General features: G+C 39.0%; 1 protein-coding gene and 1 pseudogene across 1 annotated transcript; both read right to left on the minus strand.

The window, feature by feature from the left end:
- Positions 1-272: 272 nt before the first annotated feature.
- LOC121305192 (butyrophilin subfamily 1 member A1-like) lies at positions 273-10,846 on the minus strand. The gene is made up of 7 exons (XM_041236735.1): positions 10,780-10,846; positions 8,475-8,822; positions 7,372-7,656; positions 7,119-7,241; positions 4,617-4,643; positions 3,883-4,251; positions 273-412 (listed from the first exon to the last, which is right to left on the minus strand). Exons 1-7 carry the CDS (start codon positions 10,844-10,846, stop codon positions 273-275), a joined length of 1,359 nt encoding a protein of 452 aa, XP_041092669.1.
- Positions 10,847-14,819: 3,973 nt separating this feature from the next.
- Positions 14,820-17,878, minus strand: LOC121305194 (annotated as a pseudogene).
- Between the last annotated feature and the right edge of the window lie 535 nt (positions 17,879-18,413).

The following is an 18,413-nucleotide window of genomic DNA, read 5'->3' on the forward strand; positions in this document are numbered from 1 at the left end:
CTTTCCCACATCAAAAAGACGTCAAGCCCGGGTCTCTAGTCGTTTTTTTTCTCCAGAAAAAGCAGAGAAAACCTTTCAATGGCCGAGTGAGACCGACAGGAGACGAATGAAGCCGAAAAAAAAGGGCGTATCTATCTTTGTAAGTCCCACCAAACTCAATACTGTCATCCAAGTAGATCAGGCACTTGGCAAATCTCTTCCATTAAGCGCTGAAACATACTCGCTGCTTTGCACACACTGAATGGCACACACCAAATGGCAGAACGCTAGACTCAAAGTCTATACTTTGTGGAGAAAGCAGTCTTCTGTCTCTCCTGGGGGGTCCACGTCGAATCCAAAGTGAAGAACCACTGAGCTCCTGCCACCATATCCAGTGCATCGTCGATTTGGGGCAGGGGTTTAGCATCCTTCACTGTGATAGCATTCAATTTCCGATAATCAACGCAAAACCTGAGCTTTCCATCCTCCGTTCTCATTAGTACCACCGGGGTTACCCACTGGCTGCTTAACTGCTTTTTCTTTCTTTAAAGTTAACAGTTTAAGAGGTCCATCCCTTTTATTTGTGAATCAGTATCACTCATTCTAGTATATCCTATTTGACTATCCTGTCTAATACTGCAAGATAGTCTATCCTAGATGTTCGTAGCTGATTATCCCAACTTAGGTTTTTTCTTAAGCTCATCTATTGTAAACTCTCTTTCTGCAATAGAGTAGTCCTGTCATTACTATCTGCAGTAGTCTTCTCAATGCCCTCTATTTTGCTAGATTTTAGCTCACCGAAAAGTCTGGTGCATGAGGTCAGGTTACCGCATCAGAAGGCGTAGCATAACCTTGGTTTTCCGGAATTTAAATATATTTATCAATTGAAAATTAAAATTAAATAAAATTCGGTCAATTTAATTAATAATGACTTTCTTGATTAGTTCTCATTTATCTGTAAGCCACATGGTTGGGCAGCAAATTTCATGTTAGCAAACTCTAAGCACACTCTTAAACTCAGGGGAGACTTTTAAGGAGTACATCATCCAAACCACCCGTTTTTCCTGCCAAGGTTATTCATTATTATAGAAAACCCTACTGTAAGCATTTTCCCCAGACATATAAGAACATAAAGTTTACAAACGAGAGGAGGCCATTCGGCCCATCTTGCTCGTTTGGTTGTTAGTAGCTTATTGATCCCAGAATCTCATCAAGCAGCTTCTTGAAGGATCCCAGGGTGTCAGCTTCAACAACATTACTGGGGAGTTGATTCCAGACCCTCACAATTCTCTGTGTAAAAAAGTGTCTCCTATTTTCTGTTCTGAATGCCCCTTTTTAAACTTGCCAGCAGTCAAAAGCAATAGTCTTTACAGTATTGGTTTTGGTGGACTATTTAAAAGCTCTTGTGAATGTTGATGTAGCTAAACCTATATTATTTTGTGGCCTTTCCGTGAATTCTTGTGTTTTTCCCTCAGCTAGCTCATGAAACGTACAAAAAAAAATCACTGTGCCAAAATTGTATGCTTATTCATAGTTAATACGTGCCTTCAGTGTCATCAATATCACTAAAAACCATCAATAGCACTAAAAAGGCATAATCTCCCATAATCCTGTTCAGTTTGACACTACAATATAATCCCTTCTTCTTGGTGTCTGTGTTAGTTTACTACACTCTGAAAATAGTTGAGTTTCATTAAAGCTGCAGACAGACAGACAGAAACACAGATAGACAAAGCCCCACAATCCAGTTCAACCCACAATCCTGTTCACTTTGACACTACTTTCGTTTGTCAGGGAACATGGGACCGTTACAGTCTTCAAGTCAAGACTAAAAACACACTTTTATAAAATTGAATGTAACTTTAAAATTGCTGCTTTTGCATTGTGTGTATACCGTCATTGAAATGGTCTGATTGTGCAGTTGTGTGTGTGACATGCTACACAAATGAACTGTGGTTTGTTCTTTTTTTATGCTATGTACTGTACAGTGCTTTGCGATACTTTTGTATAAAAAGCACTATATAAATGCAATAAATAAATAAATATTATCAATCAATCAATCTTTGTTTTATATAGAGTCTTTCACAAAGTGGTGTATTCTTAGTGTCTGTTAGTTTACTGCATTATTCCAGAGTTTAGTTTAATTAACGCTGCAGACAGTATTTTTTTTGTATGCTGTAATGTTTAATTACTGTTCATATGATCCACAGACCCTCTTTCATTCCTTCCCGAAGAGAGGTTTTCTTTTGGAAACATCAAGCAAAAAGGGAGTGTTTTTCTACCAGAGGGCAAGTAAAAAGATCCCAGATAAAGTCAAACTCTCCCTTAATTGTTCCAAGGTAATCCACTTGGTTCCACTCCCCTTATGAACAGAAAGAGGCAGAGCATTATTGGGGTGTATGTATTTATTTACAGGCATTTTCTAAAACGCAGTACAAAAGATTATACCATGTATCATTGAATAATATATTTCTCAAGTAATTACCAATGCTTAAAAATCATTTAACATCCTTTATTAGCACACAGTTATATTGAGCCCAGTTATCCTGTAGCTGACACAACACTATCAGTTCACTTCCTGTGTCCCATGTGATTGCTGCACAGATTCGCTTGCTGCATCACGTCCAGTGTGTGGCGACCTTAAGTGCCACCCACGTTTCTTTTATGTGGAATGTAAATACACAATAACCAAAATGGTGAGTTTTGCTTTCATTTGGAGTGTTTATTTCAGTTAAATTTAACAGTTTTCAGTTGGCTGTCGAGCTAAATAAAGCATAAATAAGCCTCAGTATGACTTGATGAAAATACACCTATGGTCACTGATCATTGCAAAGAAAAGGCTGACTTTAGTACTCTGCACACACATGTAAAAAAATGTTTAACCCTTTGCAGTCCATTTATTCAGCACTTGTCAGGCTATAAGGTTCAATTTATTTTCACAACCACTGTTTATTTTAGACATGCTGTTAAAATATATATTTTTTCCGAGTAAAACAGGTTTAAAAGGCCCTGCATATCAACAGCACACTCAGTACTGCCTCTCCAGCCAAGCTCCACCCCTTGATCGCTGTATTTTTCACACACCTCTTTATAGACGTGCGCACTGATAAACTCTCTCCTGATCACTCGTTTTATCACCAAACTCCTCAATAATGTGATCCGAGTCATTATTTTATTAGTGTAACATCTCAAAGCTCTGCAGGTGTCTGTGATGTTCTGAGCGCTGGGTGCAGAAGCAGCTCTCTCCTTTGTTATGTCTGTGTTATCTCTGTAGCGTACAGGGCTATGAGATCCGTCTCACTCGGCCATTGAAAGGTTTTCTCTGCTTTTTCTGGAGAAAAAACGACTAGAGACCCGGGCTTGACGTCTTTTTGATGATGTGGGACAGGGTCCAGACATGGGACTGGAAAGGGAAAATTGTAACGTCGGACCTGATCCGGCACAGGACCGTAAAGGGTTAACAAACTACTATGTGGCATCCTTGGTTTTGCAGTTAGTTGGTTTTGTAGTTAATTAGTTTTGCAGTTAATTGGTTTTGTAGTTAATTCAGTGAAGTAAGGCAAGGTCTTCATAACCTATTCTTACTTCTGGGAGTGTTAAATGTATATTTTTCAAATGACCCAATATTCAAATATTCTGAATTTTGAATGGGTATCAGAACATGAAAATACCATGTTTGTCACGGCAGTATTTTATATTATTAACATTACAATAAAACTGGAATGGTGGGAAGGTCTACCTTGGGTTAATCAACCCTATTTGATCCATCCTTGAATGTGCTTGATATCACTAGGTCCACCCCACTTGTTCCAGGATCAAATAAAGGGTAGAGTTTCCCAGAGAATTTACCAGTAAAAGTGTAGATATGAAAGTAATCCTCCACCCTATAAAAAGAGACCTTACCCGCTTCACAGTCCAGATATACACCCACTTTTTTAGGGTCCATGACAGAGACATTGAAGGCACAGAGCCCACCTCCACTGCGTAACTGAATCACCCAGTAACCTTCACTGGGATTCAGGTCAAAACGTCCTTTCCTCTCAGCAGACTCGCAGGCGACTCCCAGTTTCCAGTTATCCCTATCCCCCAACTCCACCTCCCAGTAGTGGCTTCCTGAGGTGAACCCCTCCCTGCCCAGCACAAACTGATGCTCATCAAATCTTTGTTTATTGTCAGGGACATTCTGCTCTTCCATTTCATTTCTCACACGTTTCCCATCTTCAGACACAATGAGACAAGGGTGTGCTGTTTCAGGGTCCAGAGTCACAGCAACTGGGGAGGACAGAGATAGGAATCAGTTTGAATTAAACTCTAAAAATCTAATATGGAAGCCACATATATTTATATTATTGCAGGGCAAGTCCACTTCATAATAGCATTTTGTGCGATACAACAAATAAATGCAGCAACAGAAATGTATCCTCAAAAAACCATGAATATCATAAACCTGTTTCATTTCTTTGATGTAAGTGTATTCCATACTTTAAAAGAAGGAGAGGTGATACATTTCAACGGACTAACTAAACAATAATGAATCATAAGCGTTCAAGACCTCAGAGGTCTATCATCTCTGGGCTTCCATACTTTACAATGCTTCAAAACATCCAACTGATTTTATAATTAAGAATAAAACTTACCTGAGTTTTTCTGCAGCTTCTCCCATTCTAGAAAAAAAAAATACTTTTTAATAATGCTACAAGGTGGGCTTATTAGAACCCAAACCCAGGTGGACTCAGGTTGAGTCTGAACTGGTAACGAACAATGTTTGTGCCTTAGGTCTGAAGTTTTAAGCCTGAAAACAAAATAATGCTTAATAATTTCTCTTTATCAACCTAATACACTAAATACCCCAAAAAATTTAAATGTCTTATAAACGAAATATGGCAGCTATATTAGACAAGAGGTAAAACTTACCAACCACCACTTAACATAATGTCTGTTTGTATAACTCTGCAAATATGGAATTACTGTTCCTGCAAATATGATATGAGACTATCGGTGGCAATTTTGTAAAATTACAGGACATAAAGTAAATGTTTCTGGACTGGAATCACAGAATGGGTATCAAGTATGAATCCAACACTGTAAATGTCTTTATTTTCACGGACAGGGAATGTAACAGTACCAGAAATATGGTTATTAGCAACCTTTATATTCGGGGAGCGCACAAGCATAACTCAGTTCAACTGACTTCAGTTGATTGAACAACAGTAACATTTCATTTATAAAGTGCTTTTCATGATATGCACCCCAAAGCTGTACAGAAAAAAAAAAACAAGAAAAAGAAATAAGCCAATTTAAAAGTCTAGCACGACTGCAACTTATCTGAAGCCATGTCGTACCATAACATTCGTTTCCACAGAGAGATCAGAAACAACCTTCATCAGCCACTTCCCATGAATTTGACTTTCAATGTTCTTAAATCCATGTTAGTGTCATCGTATTGTCTAATCCAGATTTGGCAATGCTAGCATACCATTCACTGAACGGTGACTTTAATTTGGTTTTTTACATTTTTGTTTACGCTGACATCAAGGAGCTATAAATGTAGTTATCAAGGCAATATCAACTCTCAATCAATACCAGACCCTAAAATCACTACAGGACTCTCAAATCACCACCAGACTCAGATCACCACTTGACTCTCAAATCACCACCAGACTCTCATCACCACCTGACACTTGCATTTCCAGATCAACGTTTCACTAGAAACACGCAGCAAGAAAGAACATTTTGTATAGGCAAGAAATGAAATGGTCAGAGCTAACACAATGCAGTCCTGCTTTATTTTGTCACATGTAAGGCTTACACGTCACACAATTCCACAACGCAGTCTCTAATTTGTCTCATAAGCATAGTTTTATATTGTATCTTCAATTGTGTGAGTAAAGTTGTTGTCAGATAATGAACCATGTAAGCAATTTTCTATGATTAAATATATACCTGATTTCAGGAGATGTCCAGTATCTTCTGCAGAAACAAAATAGGACATGTTTACAGTGGGTAAAACAATCCAGTCAAGTAAGTAGGTATTAGTTCTTCTTTCTGTTCAGTTCAGGGTCAAGGTGATGGGGAGAGCTGTCATGGTGTCTTTTGAATGTGCAATGTATGCTGTCTGAATCACTATAGAAGATGTTTTGCATGGTTCATGGCTGCAGTAATGCCCATATATTATTTTTTTTGTATTAATTTAAATTATACTTGAATTGTATGTGTTTATATATTATGTATGTATTAATTTATTATGAAAACCTGAAAAAAACTTACTTATTTGTTTATGAAGGCCAGCACGCTCTAAAAGAAATGAAATTATTGCATTAGTGCATGCATTCACTTACGGTATATTTCATGTTTGTTCTTAAATTGCTCAATTAGAAATACCTAAAACCATTAAAAAAAACAGTATCATGATTTAAGTAATATTTTTTTAGAAGCACTTTTCACAGGGGACCACCATCACAAAGCACTTTACAAGATACAAGACTAGGGTGTGTGAACTATGCATCAGCTCCAGGGTCACTTACAACAACGTCTCACCCCAAAAGCACAAGTGACTTGCTCAGGATCACACAGTGAGTCAGTGGCTGAGCTAGGATTGGAACCAGGGACCTCCTCCTCCTGGTTATAACCCTGTTTCTTTAACCACTGGACCACACACCCCCCTTAACCACTATAGTGCTGTTCAAACATCCTCCCTCCTCTGCACTGAACGTACCTGTTTCAAGATCATGTTTAGCTAATTCCATGGTTTCTAAAAAAAAAAAAAAACAACACTTTTTTTAAAACAAAAAACTCGAATAACAATGTAAAGCACACACCAAACCCTTGTACTGTATAACATGTAAATTGTAAGTGCATAGCGCTGCAATGGATGCCAAAAGTCAATAAACCCAGCCCTACTGAACAGGCATTATTCGTTGTAGATCAAATAATATAATAATGGGGTGCTATTCACACACCCTTAACTTATGAGCTATTTTAAAGATTGATTTTTCAAGGCTGTATTATGAATACGATACACCTTACTTTTCACGCTAGTTTTGTAACATCAATCTGTTTTTATTGACCTAATGCCAAGAAATCAAGGCATAGAGTCCCATGTTTTTATTGCACTGTTATATGAAGTTATTCGTCCATACCTTTCATCTTCTTTCTGTTGTAGTACACGGCCACCAGGATGCACAATCCTACGAGTATGAGAAAAACTATAAAGAACACAGACAAGCTCTTCCACGAGGAGGAGACCAGCGTGAAGAATTCTCCTGCAGAGGAAAGGACACAGGGTTAGTTATGCACAGTGTGTCAGCAGCAGGAATGGCTTTCTTGCTCATTGAAATACTCTGCATGCATGTGGATATCTGATCAGTTAAGAATTAGTGCGGGTTTACTGACCGGTGATGTGAACTCTGGTCTGCAGGATTCTCTTCTCCTCCCCGTGTCTTACAAGACAGATGATCCCGTCAGCCTCTTGCTGAGATATCTGCAGAGAGCTCTGGAGAGTGAAGAGTCCGTCTGTTCCTTGCTTCTCAGTGAGAACAGCCCTCCCTGTTAAATCAGCGTCCTTCACATTCCTCCACTGCAGCTTCGGCTTAGGAAACCAGCCCTCAGACTCACACAGCAGACTGACACCACCGCCCTGCAGACCGAGCAGAGTGATGCGGGGGGAGCTGCCCTGGGCTGCAGGTAGAAAGGGGGGGCAGATGAATAACGTGCCATAGGATTCAATCAAAAACAGATTAAAATGCCATTTTCTTTTTTATATATTTTCATAACACTGTCAATAGGGTGTACACCATGGGACTGATTCATCTGCCATAGCACTGTCAATAGCGTGTACAACATGGGACTGATTCACCTGCCATAGCACTGTCAATAGCACTGTCAATAGCACTGTCAATAGGGGACTGATTCACCTGCCATAGCACTGTCAATAGGGTGTACAACATGGGACTGATTCACCTGCCATAGCACTGTCAATAGGGTGTACAACATGGGACTGATTCACCTGCCATAGCACTGTCAATAGGGTGTACACCATGGGACTGATTCATCTGCCATAGCACTGTCAATAGGGTGTACTGATTCACCTGCCATAGCACAATAGTCAATTCACCTGCCATAGCACTGTCAATAGGGTTTACAACATGGGACTGATTCACCTGCCATAGCACTGTCAGTAGGGTGTAGACCATGGGACTGATTCATCTGCCATAGCACTGTCAATAGGGTGTACAACATGGGACTGATTCACCTGCCATAGCACTGTCAATAGGGTGTACAACATGGGACTGATTCGTCTGCCATAGCACTGTCAATAGGGTGTAGACCATGGGACTGATTCACCTGCCATAGCACTGTCAATAGCACAGCATGGGACTGATTCACCTGCCATAGCACTGTCAATAGGGTTCAGAGCCATTGAATTCCTTCAGGAATGAAGCTATATTGCTTGAAATTGATGTCTAAATTGGTTATAACAGTATATTTCAGCTTACCCGTAACTTTTAGGTTTATCGGTGAATCTGTGAACCATTGTGATGAGACCACGTAACACTCATATCTTCCTTCGTCCGAGACTCTGACGCTGCTGAGCTGTAGAGACACGTTGCCAGTGCCCAGTTCTTCTTTAAAGAGGTGAGTCCTGCCTCTGTATCCTGGGCTCTGCATGCCGTTCAGGTCGGCTCCCTTTGCATATGCATGGACTGGATACGAATCCTCTAGCTTAAGCCACTTCACCTCCAGTTTGACAGCGCTGACATTTGGAGAGAGTTGGCACGGAAGCAAGACATTCTCACCTACTCGAGCAGCCACAGGATCGCTTGGCACTAGAAGGGTAACTTTGTCTGGGGGGGGGTATATATAAAAATTAACAAGGCATGTGCATGTTTGTGCATTAACTTATTATAAATCACAGAAATGAATATAAATAAGACAAAGAAAGCTACCTACATACACTGCATGTGGACCAAAAAATCTTAAATAGCATTACTGATACAACAACATAGGGACATTTTTCTAAGGACTGTTTTAAGGAGTATTCTATTGACTGATTTATAAGGGATGTTTTAAGGACTCTTTAAAATATTGTTTTTAGAGGGTTTATAAAAATTTTCTGATATTCAACATGCTTTGAAAAACATTTACATAAGGTATATGGATTGCAAGCTTGATTTGAAAGCTTGAAGAAATACATTTAAGACGATAAATATGTCTGCCTTTTCCTTAGAAAAGTGTGACATAGCACAGCAAAGTGTAATAAAGTACAGTGAAAGCTAAAGCATAAGTAAGCATTACAAAGCACAGAACATAAAGTTTACAAACGAGAGGAGGCCATTCGGCCCATCTTGCTCGTTTGGTTGTTAGTAGCTTATTGATCCCAGAATCTCATCAAGCAGCTTCTTGAAGGATCCCAGGGTGTCAGCTTCAACAACATTACTGGGGAGTTGATTCCAGACCCTCACGATTCTCTGTGTAAAAAAGTGCCTCCTATTTTCTGTTCTGAATGCCCCTTTGTCTAATCTCCATTTGTGACCCCTGGTCCTTGTTTCTTTTTTCAGGTCAAAAAAGTCCCTTGGGTCGACATTGTCAATACCTTTGAGAATTTTGAATGCTTGAATTAGGTCGCCACGTAGTCTTCTTTGTTCAAGACTGAATAGATTCAATTCTTTTAGCCTGTCTGCATATGACATGCCTTTTAAGCCCAGAATAATTCTGGTCGCTCTTCTTTGCACTCTTTCTAGAGCAGCAATATCTTTTTTATAGCGAGGTGACCAGAACTGAACACAATATTCAAGATGAGGTCTTACTAGTGCATTGTACAGTTTTAACATGACTTCCCTTGATTTAAATTCAACACTTTTCACAATGTATCCGAGCATCTTGTTAGCCTTTTTTATAGCTTTCCCTCATTGTCTAGATGAAGACATTTCTGAGTCAACAAAAACTCCTAGGTCTTTTTCATAGATTCCTTCTCCAATTTTAGTATCTCCCATATGGTATTTATAATGCACACTTATATTTCCTGCGTGCAGTACCTTACACTTTTCAGAGAGGTCTGGTAAAACATATTTTAAAAGAAAACAAGCAATAATGGTAAATTAACCCTTACAAAAGTTTCCCATAGTGCAGCAAACTAGTGTAGCATTGTATGTGGTGTTTAAATAGAGAACTAGACAAGGCTGTTTGGTCCTTGAACACTTCTCTTTTTTATGTAAATCAGATCCATAGACATAACTGAACAACAGGAACAGTTGCCATATTCTGCCTCTCTCCCGCTCCACCAGACTTAACTAAACAATCCCTGTGTCAATCAAACATCGCTGAACCAATACCCCAAACATTTCCCATAACATTTCTTACACTAGTAGCGCACAGGGAAGCATTGTACAGCACATGTAAAATTACTACTCTAAGCTACTGTACAATAAATACATAGTGTGACCATTGAAAAAGCTTGTGGGAAAACTGAAAAATTAGTGTACAAATCTACCATGGTAAACTTTCACATGGGCCGATGACATAAGAAATATATCTAAAGATATATTTTTTAAAAAATACCAATAAAAATATGTTTAAATATGAAGATATTTTTGATGTAGTAACTATACATATTCATACTTACAACTGGTTATTTTGTGCCTACACTACAGAGATATATTTATAACATAGCCTTTTATTATATATCAATACTTTGTGTATTTATTTATTAATTGTAATGAGGTAGAGAAACGGAACACACATTAATTACATATTTTCGACAGTATTTAGAAAAAATATATATTAACAGTATTTCTTCCTCACCTGTTTGCGCAGAGTACACCTGTAGAAGAATCAGAATAAGATCTTCAATTCTCAGCAAAGCCTTCATTGCTGTAAAACAGTCAAAGGTTAATATCTGTTCTTCCTACCTGAAAGTATTCTAAACATTTGGCAAATTATACGTTGTATGCTCCAGATACACCTCAATGTTCATATTAATAACACCGTGTAACACATTTTTAAATTTACAGTATAATCGTAAATCTCGAACCAAACTACTCGCTTCTAAATCTTTTGTAGTCATCTTTGTATTACTTTAGTATAAATACATGTTAATTTGGATTCATATGTTGTTTTTTTCTGACTTTATGTGAACGAAGAGACCCGCGCCCGTTTTCTCATTGGAAATAGTGATATTTCAAAATATCACTGTCCTGGTCACAAAAGCAAAGTTTGTGGGAAATAATAGCCATTTTCTATACTTTTGAGGCATAAGCAATTAGGAAATAACACTTACTACCCAGGAACAAAAATTGTGTTACACAGTGTAATATATTAATAATAAAACTAATCTTCAAATCCACCCTGCATAAACAATGCATTGTATATTTAAATATATTCTATTTAAAATAGTAAACATATATTCTACTTTGCTATATATGAAATATTGTAAAATAACTCTAAACTACAGTGCAAATACATGCAGGGTAAAATGAAATAAATATAATTTAATTACAACAATATGAATATGTAATATGAAAAAATATATTAAAAAAACATCTTATATATATATATAATGGCTACCATGTAGTGAGACTGCTGAGATATGTAGTTTGTCAATATAGAATTACATTTTCATGGTAACTAATTTGCATTATCAGACATTTTGATCCATACAGTAACTTTTTTTAATGAAGAAAAACAAGACTTTTCCAGCGAAAGAATAAAAAGAAAACTATCTCAGTAAGCCTAAGTAAAAAAAAAAAAAAAAAAAAAATTAATTTACCTTCTCAAATACCATTATTCAATTAAAAATTAAAATATTATGCATAAATAAATAAATACTTACCTTTCATTCACAGGTGACCTTGTATTTGATCAAAAAAGAAAGATGAATTAATTTCAAGCAATCAATCTTTTTCTAACAGATGTTCTGTTTCCCCAGAAGATGTTTTCATAACAAATAAAGTGTTAGATTATTAACAATTTAATAAAATATAACAAGAGGATCAAATAAAATCCACAGTATGTCTATCTAGGTGGACCTGCTCCAGGTTTTAACAAAATGGTTTCACTTTAATCGTTATTGCACTGTGGACTCAAAATGGGAGTTTATTACACTTTAAACACAGGAAATGATGGGGCTTTATCAGCAGGGACACAAAATGGAGGAACCCTTGCCTGTCCACCTGCCCTAACACTGTCTGCATGCAGGCAATAGGGTATAGGACACCACAGCAAGTCTGCAAGGTGCCTTTTTAAATTGTTCTAGAGATGAACAAGAAATATTGAAAGGTTCATGGCTCACATTAATTATTTAACATAAAATAAACACATTCGTTAATGTATTGATTGATTAGCGAAACCTTCATTTCTGTAAAGCCATCAAAGGTGACCGAAGGTGAATACTTTTCAAGCTGTTGCTCTGTTTAGTTTTTGTTTCTTCCCGAAGAGTTGTTTTCATGCCATCAAAAGGTTCTAAGCATTTATTCAAGTGTGACAAGAGTATAAAATAAAACCTAGTGTCAGTCTATCTAGGTTTTGTTTCAGATTTTAAAGTGGTTTAAAATGCTTTCACTTTTATTGTTCAAGGAAATGAATTGCACTTTGGCTTCAAAGCTGTTGACAATGGAAGTTTATTACTTTAGACACAGTAAATGATACTGCGTTATCAACAAGGACAAAAAAAGACGAGTAGCATATGCTGTATTTCTGTTCTGAATGCCCCTTTGTCTAATCTCCATTTGTGACCCCTGGTCCTTGTTTCTTTTTTCAGGTCGAAAAAGTCCCTTGGGTTGACATTGTCAATACCTTTTAGAATTTTGAATGCTTGAATTAGGTCGCCACGTAGTCTTCTTTGTTCAAGACTGAACAGATTCAATTCTTTTAGCCTGTCTGCTTTTGACATGCCTTTTAAGCCCGGAATAATTCTGGTCGCTCTTCTTTGCACTCTTTCTAGAGCAGCAATATCTTTTTTACAGCGAGGTGACCAGAACTGAACACAATATTCAAGATGAGATCTTACTAGTGCATTGTACAGTTTTAGCTCCAGCAATGATTCACACAGCCCCCCTGAGTTTAAACAGCCATAGTTTTATATATTATACTGGACTGTGGCTCCAGCAATGATTCAGACAGCCCCCCTGAGTTTCAATAGCCATAGTTTTATATATTATACTGGACTGTGGCTCCAGCAATGATTCAGACAGCCCCCCTGAGTTTCAATAGCCATAGTTTTATATATTATACTGGACTGTGGCTCCAGCAATGATTCACACAGCCCCCCTGAGTTTAAACAGCCATAGTTTTATATATTATACTGGACTGTGGCTCCAGCAATGATTCAGACAGCCCCCCTGAGTTTCAATAGCCATAGTTTTATATATTATACTGGACTGTGGCTCCAGCAATGATTCAGTCAGCCCCCCTGAGTTTCAATAGCCATAGTTTTATATATTATACTGGACTGTGGCTCCAGCAATGATTCACACAGCCCCCCTGAGTTTCAACAGCCATAGTTTTATATATTATACTGGACTGTGACTCCAGCAATGATTCACACAGCCCCCCTGAGTTTCAATAGCCATAGTTTTGTCAGTAATTAAAAATATATATATATATAATATATATATATATATATATATATATATATATATATATATATATATATATTAGTGATAATACCTACCTCAAAGCAAAATGTTATATGTCAATTCTGAATATTCTGTAACTAATTATCGACAAAGACAAAGAACATACGTTGTTGTTTTGTGTGCTATAAAATACACACACACTCTGAAGATACTTAAAGAAAATTATCACATTTTAGGATATAATACATTTGTCATCACAGTTGTCTTAACAAATGTAAGCCTTGAATATTGCTGTTCGTTCACCAATCACAATGAGAGGACATCTTCCTTTGCTTATGAATTGTATTGTATTTATTTCTTGTGGAGTTATGGGTGATAATCAAAGGCGTCTGTTGGACTTATGAAGTAAAGGATACTAGAAGGAAAAGCTGATGCCTATAGGCAGACCAACAATCCTCCAAGAGCCCTACATCTGATAGTAAAACATGTCCTTCGATTTAACACCTGTTTCAAGACTACAACCAGGGTGTTATTTTACTAGAATGCTTTTACACTGTAGATCAGAGCTGCTGCTTATTTACTTCATGTTAAACAACTCTTTTATACTCTTCAGTGCTCAGTCCTTTGTTATGTGTCTCCATTCCACAGGGATAGCAGCAGGCTTTGCATTATACTCCACTGCAAATTCTTCATTAAATGTAGTCAGCACGCACTTCCAGTAGTCAGAGGCTTCGATACTGGGATCTGGGGGAATGTTCCAGTCAGGGTCGAATCTCTTATAGTTTATAGGGATGCCACTCTCCAGCTGTGACACTATTCTGAAATTTCTGATTACTGAATGCAAGTGTTGTACACATTAATTCAGTAGTTTGCCAGAACCCTGTTTAATTCCACCCAGCCCTTGTGGTCGATGCACTGATGCGTGGTGTTCTTTGTGGTCCTGGCCTCCTTCCTCACAGGGGACCTTGCAGAATGGACACTGCTTTCCACAACCAAACACCCTCTTCAACAGCTCGTCCTGTGGCTGGAATGGCAGATTGATAAGTTTCTTCTGGATATCACACCTTTGAGAAACTTCAGCACTTAGACATGTCTTCATTCCATTCGGAATTCCATTCCAAGCATAAAAATGGTTTTGCGTTTTGTTAAAGTCTTATTTTCTTTTTCAACGGTTTCTTGTATTTTTTTCGTTATTGCTTCCAAATGTTTTCCTTCTAAATCTGAAAGGGCAGGACCTTTTTGAAACTGCTCAAGAATACAATCAAATATCTAATTCTTAACAAAACCTTCATAGTTTGTACAGTAAGCCACATAATGAGAACTGGATTTATTCAACAGCTGTTTCAAGACAGAATAGCGGAAAGATGCGCTGGTGCTGTATTTCACAGAGTCAGCATTGCATCTACGATGTCTATCCCAATGGCTTTGTTGATATACTCCCTTACTGCAGGCTGGAGGCAGCGCTCAGTGAATTCGTCAGCCTTCTTTAGGCTCTGGTCCTTCTCATGGTAAAGATCTATGAAGTCAGAACTGTACTGTGGTTTGGACTTTTCCAGATGTTTCTTGGGGTCATTGTCTTCAAAGAAATCTTCGTGCATCTGTTGGAATTCCCTGGCTGCAAACCCACAGGCGCGCAGCTTCAGGTCAACCTCAAACTTGTCGTTGGTCTTGAACTTTTCAATTTCCTTCAGCTTGACATCTATAATTTCTAACAGCTCTCTGGTGTAGGTCTCACGGTAGTCAGTTTTACTGCTTTTTTTGTGTGATACAAACTCTGTGCACTGTTCTGTTAAAGATTTCACCAACACATTTGCTTCCTCTTTGGGGTGTGTTGATAGTACCAAATGATCAGTGAGGCGTCTGGTATACCATACGCCATCAAAGTGTTTATCAGTTACATTAAACTGTGTTTTGCCGTATTTAGTCAAATCTGTAGCCTCATTTAACACCATTTTAATTGTGCCTACATGTCTTTCAAATTGTTTTCTCTGCTTATTGAAAACATTTGACACAATGTCTTGCTTCTCTAAACCTTTAAAGTCCAGTCTCTTCACTGTGTCTTCCCACATCCTCTCAATTTTGTTTTTCATCTGCTCCTCAGATAAATCCTGATTTCTTTCCCTACACTCTCCTAGCAGTTGCAATACTCTTTCCTCTAATATTGCTTTATGCTTTTCGTTGAAATCATGTAGTTTCTTCATTCCTTTTTGAAAATCAATAGCGGCTGTCAATTTGTTTGTCCCAGAGTTTTCAATTTCAAGAGATTTGATGCTGATCTCAAAGGTTGCTCTGTAGCTTTCTATGAGATGAACACGTCCCTCCTTACTGACTCAGCTTGTAAACTGTTGAGAAACTCATCAAGGTTTGAGGTCTGCTCATTGGTATTTGAGATTTTTGCCTTAGCGTTCTCCAGCCACTTTTGGAAGTCCCATTCCCATTTACCATATTCAACACACAGGTTATTGTAAGCCTCAGCCACTAGACTGTCTCTGAAGCTGAAGATGAAATTCTCATATTTAACTGCTTTCCACAAACTCCCCACCCACTCCAGGAACTCTGTAATTTGTGCAGAAGGTTTCTGGTTTGTGATGCTTTTTAAAACATCAGTCAAGCTCTTCTTGAACTCATACACAGCTTCACTGTAACCTGTGTTCACTGGAGACATTGGAGGCTTACCATTATACACACCAAGGATGTACCAGTTACTGTGTTCGGAATCATACTCCACAACATCTGTGAGTTTCATGTTGGGATCTAGCTTCTCCATCCTGGCAGCTACCAGTATCATCTCCTTCAGTTGTTCTAGAAGCTTATTCCTGTCCCTTGCATTGTCGTCATGAGCAGACACGTCCCCCCACATTCTGGTGCACAAAGTGACAGTTTGGTTTCTTCCCCACTTCCTTCATTCTAAGAAAGGCGTGCACCACGATCTGTAGGATATCCTTCATCTCTGTGGAGTTCTCCATTGCGATGTTTATTATGGTGACATCACTCAATCCAATGACCAGTGTTGCAAGCTCATTGTCATGTTCATAGCTGTCTTCTAGTTGTGTCAACTCTGGAGATTTTAGACCTTCAGTGTCGATTACCAAGATAAAATCGCAGTTCAGCTCTTCTTTAAGATCCTCTTTGACTCTGATTAACAGCATGAAGGCTCCTCTCGTGCATCTGCCACTGCTAACTGCAAACTGAACCCCAAACATTGTGTTGAGGAGGGTAGACTTCCCAGTGCTTTGGACTCCCAGCACTGTTACAACCAGCACCCTGCTCTTATGTTGGACTTTCTCATGGAGCTTTGTTAGAACATTGGTCACCCACCTTACAGGGATATTTGATGCATCTCCATCCACCAGCTCAAGAGGGAAGCCATCCAACAACAGATCAGGGGTTGATAGACTCTTTTTATCAAAGGCTTGCTTCAATTAATTCCCGTTTGGCCCTTGAAACAATTCTTTAAAATGATACTAACTGTTACTCTCTAGGTCAAGCGTCAGAGCCTTTTCTCCATCACATGTGATTCATGTATCGTCACAAATGCACGAAATACAAGACATGCTTGAGCTGGAATGAGACAAAAAGGAAGTAGAGATAATCAAGAGGCTAATACCCCGAGCTGCAGAGAACTGATCCTGACTTGTACAGGCAGATGTTGAAACAGGTGTGCTCTGGGTCCCATTCTCCAGCACTGTGGTGACTGTGAAGCTGTACTCTCTCCCAGGTCTCAGCTTAGAGATGACAGTAAAATTAGAGGGTGCAGTAGTGGTCATATCTTGGTCACTCTCATCAGAGCTAGCGTAGATAATGTAAAAGCTGTGTGGGATCCCATCCATATTACCAGGTCTTCCCCAGCTCAGAGAGACAGAGTCAATATCTACTGAGTCTATCTTTATCTCTCCAGGAGGGGACACAGATGCGGGGGCAGTGGATGGACTGTTTGTTGGATCCTCAGGAACTGTAGAGTCCAGAGGAGTGGAGATGACAGATGATGTATCTGATGGACATGTGACAGGCGTGTCTCCTGGAATCTCAGGACCCCCCTCTTTTACACCCCACCCCCCCCCCTCCCCCTTAAAAAACCAACCCCTACCCCCCCCCCTCCCCAAGATATTGTGTGCTGGTGCAGTAGAGGTGACAGGAGACATGTCTGCTGGACCCTGAGGTTTGTCCTGGTCTTGAGGGTTTGGGACAATGGGTGTAGCGTCCAGAGTTCTCTCCGAGCTCAGCACGTCTCTGGTGTCCTCAGCAAAGTAAGTGATTCGACTGACCTGCGTTTTCTTCATTTCTACCTGGAGTTCAGCCTCTTGAGGCATGCTCTTCTCTGATGACATCTCTGAGGTTCCTGCAGGGAGATATTACACAGTGACTGAATTACAGACATTGCATCTGAAGCAAGAGCAAAATCTAGTGCACTGCTTGCAGTAACAGCCCAGGGCAGGGTTTTTGAGTGAGGGCATGTGGAAGGGTGGTGGGTAATTCACTGTCACGGGAGACAGAACAGGTGTACTTGAAACACCACACAGGTGCCCAGTTTTCTTCTGAGGTAGGGATTTCTTTTTACCTGCAGAGGGCACTGTTGTCCGTGGCCTGTCTATCAACGATGACAGACAGCACCACGGGAATACCAAGGCTGGTAAACAAATTGAATGCGGGTGCACTCGCAGGTGCTCAAAATAATAATGAAAACAGAAGGCGACAGGAAAAAGGAAAATAAAACAGTAATACACAACAAAACGCGTAATATACTTTTTTTGGGGAGGGCATTACGAAAAGTGCCTGTCAGTGACTGGAGGAAGATGGACTGTCAGAGGAAAGTGAGATCAAGTGTTACAGCAGGCATTGTTAATGTCACCTTACCAGACCACA

Source organism: Polyodon spathula, chromosome 42 (genome assembly GCF_017654505.1).
Source record: "Polyodon spathula isolate WHYD16114869_AA chromosome 42, ASM1765450v1, whole genome shotgun sequence".
In the NCBI taxonomy this organism is placed as follows: domain Eukaryota; kingdom Metazoa; phylum Chordata; class Actinopteri; order Acipenseriformes; family Polyodontidae; genus Polyodon; species Polyodon spathula.

Bases quoted from the DNA above. Each gene is read 5' to 3' on its own strand.
- LOC121305192 (XM_041236735.1), bottom strand. From the start codon at position 10,846: ATGAAGGCTTTGCTGAGAATTGAAGATCTTATTCTGATTCTTCTACAG. The intron at 7,657-8,474 runs GTAAGCTGAAAT...TTCTACCTGCAG, and splicing joins GATAAACCTAAAAGTTACGG to CCCAGGGCAGCTCCCCCCGC. The intron at 413-3,882 runs GTAAGGTCTCTT...ATGCTATCACAG, and splicing joins ATATCTGGACTGTGAAGCGG to TGAAGGATGCTAAACCCCTG.